This window comes from Apaloderma vittatum, unplaced genomic scaffold (assembly GCF_000703405.1).
Source record: "Apaloderma vittatum isolate BGI_N311 unplaced genomic scaffold, ASM70340v1 scaffold31562, whole genome shotgun sequence".
Taxonomy (NCBI): domain Eukaryota; kingdom Metazoa; phylum Chordata; class Aves; order Trogoniformes; family Trogonidae; genus Apaloderma; species Apaloderma vittatum.
Window position 1 is genome coordinate 4,251 of NW_009704648.1, and position 7,410 is coordinate 11,660.

The following is a 7,410-nucleotide window of genomic DNA, read 5'->3' on the forward strand; positions in this document are numbered from 1 at the left end:
GGCACCTAGCCCTGCGTTGGTGTTTTTCAGGCACTTGTTAATCAACCGAGCGGAGGCCCTGAAGATGGAGAGACCTGCTCCTGCAGCAACTCTCAACCCTCTCTACACCTGGCCCCATCCCTGTGCTCAGCATGGGATGCAGATCCACAGGGCAGGCACGAACACCAGGACATCTGCCTGTCACCCAGCTGGGACCCTGTTTCCCCAGCACATAAAGCAGCTTAACTCAGCGGTGGAGCTTTGGTTTACATCTTTCTCCCCCTCTCCATTTTGGCAAGGGCCTGTTTGCCAGCAAAAAAGTCAACAGTGCTGGCAAACAAAAGCACCCTGGCCTGGTGCCGCCTCACAGCAGCCAGTGGCACACCCTTCCATCTGTCCCCCTTCTTGCTGTGACTCTCCAAAGGGGCTGTGAGCCTGGAACCAGGCTCTGCCTTCAGTCCCCGGTGGCATGGGCCTCAGCGGGCAGTGCAGGGAGGCTGTGACGCCAGAGAGAGGAGGTAATAAGGCCACCAAGGCTTCCCTCTAGTGCCTGCTGCCAGCACCAGACCCCTCCCCAGCCACCCATGGACCTGTCTGGAGCTCTGGGGTCTCTCCTCTCCCCAGCCAGAGAGGCTATGCAGTGGAGAGAACACTTCCCAGGCGACATCTTGGAAAGAGACAACACTCATTCTGATGGCAAGGGAAGGGGATGAGACTGCTTTTCCTGGGGAGAAGAGTTTAGCCATGCCATATCTGTCTGCATCCCTTAAGAAAGGATGAGGGACAGAGAAAGGAATTTTGGGGGGAAGGTGGTGGGGAGAAGGTCACTGACTTTGGCTCAACTCTTCAGCTGGCTGGTACAGGCTTCCCCTAACACTGTGGTATACAGGGGCCTCCCTGGACTGCTTCTACCAGCTCCTCTGCCAGGGAGAGACGGGGAAACATAAAGCAGGAGACGGGGTAGAGGGGCTGGAGAGAAACAACAGAGAGGAAAAGGAGAAGGGGGAAGGGGTGGCCTTGCGTTATAAAGGCAGAGTCCTAGATCTTAAATACATCACGTAAAATATAGCGTGGGAGGGGGGTTAAAACTCATTATCTTGAGCAAACTGGTAGCATTATTCAGTAGTTAGTAAACAGAATATTAAACCTTTGTCCAGCGTGTTCGGAGGGGTCAGGAAGGGAGAAAGGGAAAAAAAAGGAGGGAGAGGTGTGGATGCGTGTGTGAATGGGAGCAGGAACTCAGCCACTCTTGTGACTCCCATCTCCAGTCCGCATTTTCCGAGCCAGAATGACCTCCTTGGAGACCTTCTTGCGATCGCTGGCCAGCCCCAGGAGGCACATGAGGTCAATGAAGGCTGTGGTTAAGTTGAAGCGCCAGCCAAACTCACTGGTGGAGTAGTCGTAGGGGAAGGTGTGGTGGTAGTTGTGGAAGCCTTCTCCTGCAAAACACAGCCAGGGAGAGGATGTTGCAGAGCTCTGGGTGATGGCCCCTTTATCTTGGCCACATTCCTGAAACAGGCTCTGGACTGAGCCCAAGCTCCTCTCTCCTCTCAGCCCAATTTCACCTCCCTACAATCTACCCCATCTCATTTGGGCATGGTCCAGCATGCCCAGGCTGTCCCAAATGAGACAATGACAGTCACAGAGGACCTATAGCGCTTTGGAGGAAAATGAGCATGTGTCGAGGAACTGAGGATGACTCTGGCTCACCGACTGTGCCGAAGCACCAGGGGAACCCCAATGACTTCTCCTCTGCCACCACGTCTATTGCGTTCTAGTATTGGCTGAGCTACCAGCTGGACCTGCAGCAAGGCCAGGCCATGTCAGTCAATACTCCTACAACACTGGCAGTCCTAATGCCAAGTCCAAAAGGCATTTCCAGATGGGAATAATGCGTGATTTACCCCAGTCTGCTATCGTCTGCTCCAGACACTGTCAACGCTGGCTTCAGTGCTCACTCCTTCAGTGACATCACCTGGACTCTTGCTCCTACTCCCCTAAGATTCTGCAGTTCAAATCCCACCCTACTAAAAAAACAGCAGCAGATCCTTGGTGGTGGAAATCAGTGCAGCTGCACTGTTGTACAGTGATGGAAGCCAACTGAGGATTTGGGCTTGGAAGAACAGATCAGGGCAAATGCTGACCCTGGGATGCACTCTCCTAGGTCCCCAAAATTTCAGGGAAAAACTATGTGATGATCTGCCTTGTCTCATCCTCAGTTACCCCCAAAACCACTAGCTGCCCTGAGAGTATGTCTAAATGTGCATCTGATTTTCAAATCAACAAATGGTTTTCAAATCAACAAATCCAAGGCAGATAAGCAGAGACGGCAGCATTTGTTTTTCAGTCCGGTGAGCGGGGCAGAGAGACCTTCAAGCAGGGTAAATAAAATATTGCTATTGAGATAAAGAGGTGCTAAGTGTAGCAGAGTCCTTTCCAGCCTGGAGAGAGGCTGGTGGGAACTGATAACCTCACTGCCCTTATGTACTCACTGGACAGCCTGGGAAACACCTCCAAATACAAAGGCTGGAGGGGACAGGTGCAGGGGTAAAAGGGGACATCTGGATTCACAGAAATTTCTAGAAGCAGCTGCAGCTCCAAGGGAAAGCCCCTGCTCTACAGCCTATCTGCAGCAAAAGACACGGGTGCTTAACGTACCTAAGGCCCCCAGGCTGACCAGGGGGTTCTCCCGTGGGTTGATGTGCCGATCATAGGGCCGGTTGCCAAACATGTGAGCAGCGCTGTTCACGAGCCAAGTGGCATTGAGCCCTACGGTGTAGCGCAGGATGGCTGGAATGAAGAAGCTGATGATGATGGATTCATCCCAGAAATACCAGGGCACTAAAGTGGGCATCATGAAGCACAGCAACACCACCGAGGGCTTGTAATACCTGAAAAGGAAGGGACCGAGAAGAGTGTTCAGTGGCAGAGGCAGGACAGGAAGAGCGAGTTGAGTCCTCCCTTAGGAGGATTCATGTTCAGCTATACAGAGAAAATCAAGCGCAGAAATACCCCACACCTGAGCTCTGCACCTTTTGCCCTGGCCGTGCAGAAACCACGCCTGGAGACTCCCAAGTCTTTTTACCAGGCAGGAGACTCAAACTAAAGTCCTGCTCAACCTGTGTCAATCTCAATGTCTCCATCACTGTGAGTCCAGACACCAGCTGCTGCTTTTGGCTTTGTCTGCCATTTGCTTCTCAGCTATGTTGCTCCCCGTAAGGACAACTTCATGCTTGCAGAGTCCCATAGAAGGTCCCTTCTCTGGCTCCAGTCTAGTGCTGCAACTCCTCCTTGCAGACTTGGCCCTGCCTACCAATACATCCCACCAACAAGTGCAAGTAAAGGGACACCGGTGCCATCACACCGATGAGCATGTGGGGTCTCTCACCGAAAGGAAAGGAGTAAAGGAATCTCAACCATTCTGATGACCCACAAGAAAAATCTCAGGCACAAAAAGAAGTGAAGCCATAAACCTTGCTTAGTTCATCTTAGACTGACCTCTTGAGTGAGGGTGGTTACTATATGGGTTCAGTCTTCCACCCCTGCAGCTCTTATGACAGGCTCACCTCTTCCGGTGATCAGTCCCAGGATAGCCCCAGACAGCTCAGAGATACCCCATCCAACACGCACCAGTGCATCAAGACTGTCCTTCCCAGTTACTGACTCTCTCACGTCCCTATTCTCAACTCTTCTTTCACCACACTGCTTCCTGGAGACTAATGGGAGAGCGGCAGAGGCATGGCACAGAACGTGTACCACAGCATCTCCAGGGATGGCCTGGAGGCACCTGTGGGTGGGCTCTGGGCCAGCCAAAGCAGCAGCTGGGCTGAGGGCAGGCAGGCATGCAGATGTTTGGCAGTGGAAAGCTCAGCTTGCCACTGGCAAGATGCTACAGAGTAGGCGGGCAAGAAAGGGGTGTGGGAGGGCTGGGTGTAGCACTAGCCCCTAAATACTTCCTATACAAGTTCGTTTCTCGCAGGCTTCATCCCACAGCAAAGCCTTGGACAGACTGAAGACTCATATTTCTCACATAATTCCCTCAGTCCCCTCATGCTCCAAAGGCACTTGGGGTCCCCAGTCCATTTATGGAATCCCTGCTCTACCTCACAGGGCTCTGCACTGGGGCTGACCCACCACTCACTTCCGCTGGAACATCACCACTTTGTCAGCCTTTATGTCACTCAAGTCCAGCTTCTGGCCCTTCTCTATGACATCTGGGTGCTTGCGCACCAGCAGCCAGCCGATGTGGGAGAAGAAGAAGCCCCGCTTGGCGTTGTGCGGGTCTGCATCTGTCTCGGAGAACTTGTGATGAACGCGGTGGTCCCGGACCCACTCGTAGATGTCATTCTGCAAGGCAATAGGAATGGAGACTTAGGGCCAGGGCTGGAGATGTTCCTTTCAAATGAAGAAAAAGAATTAAAACTTACACACCTAAATCCCATTGACCCGAACTTGCATCGGCTATTTTATTTTTCATTAGGATTTGGGGATTTTGACTTTTAAAGCAAGGGTTAGGTCTTCAGCTTTGATCAATCACTTCAGTTTTCTTTGAAAACTGCTTCTTTGGTGGGCTGCCTTTTTTCCTTTTTAACTGGCTTTTGACTTTTTGACTTCGGTTTGCACATCCTCTACAGCATCACAGGCTCTGATTGCTCAGCCTGTTCCCCCACTCCTGCCATTTCCAGCTCTCACTGGTCAGTCAGTGCCTCCTCCCTCATGCGCTCAGCTCTTGTTGGCCACTTCTCCCCTTCCCTACATGATGCCAGCTGGGATTGATCTGCCTGCCCCTTCCCTTCACTCGTGACATTTTCCATGGGTCAACCTGCCTTGCTTTTCCTGGGATTCATTGCCAAATCATATCTGTTTAACTTGGGGTGAGTTTTTAAATTAAGGCTCCTCTTTAGAAATAGAATAAATACACCATTTGAATGATAGTTATCAAAAACACCCCCCTTCAGCCCCATAACCATTCTGTTTAATTTGCAAAATCAATAGAGTCTGGAAAATGTCAAAGCTCTCATCCTTTGTATTAAAAAAGGATTGGTTTGGCCACTTTTAAGAATAGATCTTAATGAGCCCGTGCTCATACCTTTACACCAATGTGCTTAAAGCCATGTATTACACCCTTCTAGAAAACATGAAACAGAGATCCAAGCATGCCTCTATTGCCTATATTACACAAGAGGCTCCTTAATCTCTTAAGTACATAGGACTTTTCCTCAAAACACTTTGAAGGTAGGGAAGTGGTATAATCATTCGTATTTCTTGCCTGGAAAGACCAAGTGACTTATCTAATCAGGGAGCCTGTAGCAGGGACACAACTCCTTAAGTCCCTCTCAAGTGCTGTAACCACCCCTCCTTCACCTGATATAAAATGATCTACCTACAGGTCATGCAAAAAGGCAATGAAGGACAGAGGCCAGGATTCAAATCTCATGTTTCCAAATACTGGGAACTGCTGCCTGCCTTCCAGCCAAATCCAGAGCACCTCCAAGTATCACCAGAGCTTGGCCACTCAGCATTCCCCCAGAAGAAGATGGCTCAGCAGCCTTCCCTATCTAGTAAGCAGAGAAACAAACCCAGTATCCATGCTGGAAATGTTTCACCTGTAACACAAAGTCTCTTTCGCAGTCTGGACCCTACACAACATGAGAAAGCCCAGCCTGAAAGCTGACAGACAGCTTGGATTTGCACATCTGGGGAGGTTTTCTCTGCCTTCGGGAAATCCTTCCACTGGAAGCAGGAGGCACAAATTTGGAAAGAGACCAGGTACCGCAGCTGGAGCGTGGTACCGCCTCATCCACCACACCCTGTGCACAAACAGAAAACAGGGGTCTCAAAGCTGAAAAGTCAGTATCTTGTCCAAAACTCTAGCACATTATTGTTTCTACAGAATTTATCTTGGGATCACCTCTAACTGCAACGCTGTCTGCAACTCATGGCTTGCTGAGATCCGCAAGCAAAGCCTAGGAGAATGCCTCCTTCCTTGGGAGTTTCCAGCGGCAGATTATAACCGGGAGAGCTCCTGCTGTACACAGCTATCTGGTCTTGCAGGTGGAGGGGCTGACTAGGGGCAGAATTTCTCTGAAATTACAAGCCACAGCTCTCTGAGCGCCGAACAGACATTTTCTGGAGGAATTCAGGTATGATAATCTATAATCTTCTCTGGCCTTAGAAGTTACCAGTCTCAGCTTTGAGCTGCTGCCACTAACAGGAATGAGAGATAAATGGAAAATAAACCTTCTCTTGATCTCACTGGAAATAACTATTAAAAAAATCCATGGAGAACGGTACTGAATTTTCAGTAAAACTTTGGATTAGTTCTATTGAAGCAGAAATATCTGTCTGTCTCTCATCTTTGTCTATTCCTATCCCCTACAGCAACAGCTCAGCAAATTCTTTCCCCCTCTGCCCTGTAACCCTGTGAAAGATGGTCTTTGTACAGGACGAGCCAATACACAGCAACCCACCCTGTTCCCTTGCTGAGTGCTGGACCAGTAGCTGGAATCAGCAGCTTGGTCCTTCCTCTTCCTCATGAAAGACTCTGGTTTGGTACTAACAGAGAATAGGAAAGTCAATGTTGTTTTAGAAAGCTTTTCAAGGCTAAGAAAAACCCATCCCCACCCTATTCTGATTACATGTAGAATGAAGTGATATCCTCTGTGGTTACACAGATGGAAGATAATGTCTCTAAAATATCTGGTTGACTTGAGCTTTACACTTCTCCCATACCTCAGCTGGAGAATTACTTAGGGGCACAGCATCAATATCTCTCTGTTCACCACCTTCTAGCAGAAAGTGCTGCACCCTGCCACCCTCCTGAATACTTTGTACACATGAGCAGGCCTGTATGAAACCCCTTCAAGTGCAGTTAGAGGACAGAGTGCCATGACAGCTGCCTCACAGCAACCACCAGGATTTTTCTGTGCCAGGCCAACCTGGGTTTTCACTCTGACTTCTATAGGGCTATCACTGCTAAGGACTTCCAAGTTTATTTTGTGGACTGTGAAGTGCTCTCTTGAGTGGTTAGGCAATATCCTGAGGTGCTTAGCAGCTGCCTGCAGTCATCTGTGCCACTCTGAATAGGCCCAACCCTTTTCTCCTTGAAAAATCACTGACTTGGGATGCCTCTTTGGAAGCTAGAGGTGTAACTTAAAACAGGGTTATTCTGGTTCTTCCAAACCAGAGAAGCATCCCCCTAATGGCATAATTTCAACAAGCTCTTGGTCTTTCGGCAGCAGCAACTACTACAGCCTGATTCTCTGGGCGGTGCAGATGTGTCCCCACTTGTTGGCCTCTCAGCAAGAGGAGAGTGAGGTAACATCAGGAGAACACTTAACACTTCCACACCTCTTTCAGAGGACCTGGAGCAAGCACAGCGAAACCACACCTTGAGGCAAGTGTACATCCGTGCTCTGGAGAGCTATGCTG

General features: G+C 49.8%; 1 protein-coding gene across 1 annotated transcript in view; it reads right to left on the bottom strand.

Moving 5' to 3' along the window:
- Positions 1 to 967: 967 nt before the first annotated feature.
- LOC104270690 (acyl-CoA desaturase-like) overlaps positions 968 to 7,410 on the bottom strand; it is a 14,679-nt gene continuing 8,236 nt past the window's right edge. The window contains exons 3-5 of the mRNA XM_009865121.1: positions 4,121 to 4,326; positions 2,638 to 2,870; positions 968 to 1,418 (exon numbers count right to left, since the gene is read on the bottom strand). Of these exons, the coding sequence (XP_009863423.1) occupies positions 1,219 to 1,418; positions 2,638 to 2,870; positions 4,121 to 4,326 (639 nt within the window). The 3' untranslated portion in view covers positions 968 to 1,218. The remainder of the gene's footprint in view (positions 1,419 to 2,637; positions 2,871 to 4,120; positions 4,327 to 7,410) is intronic.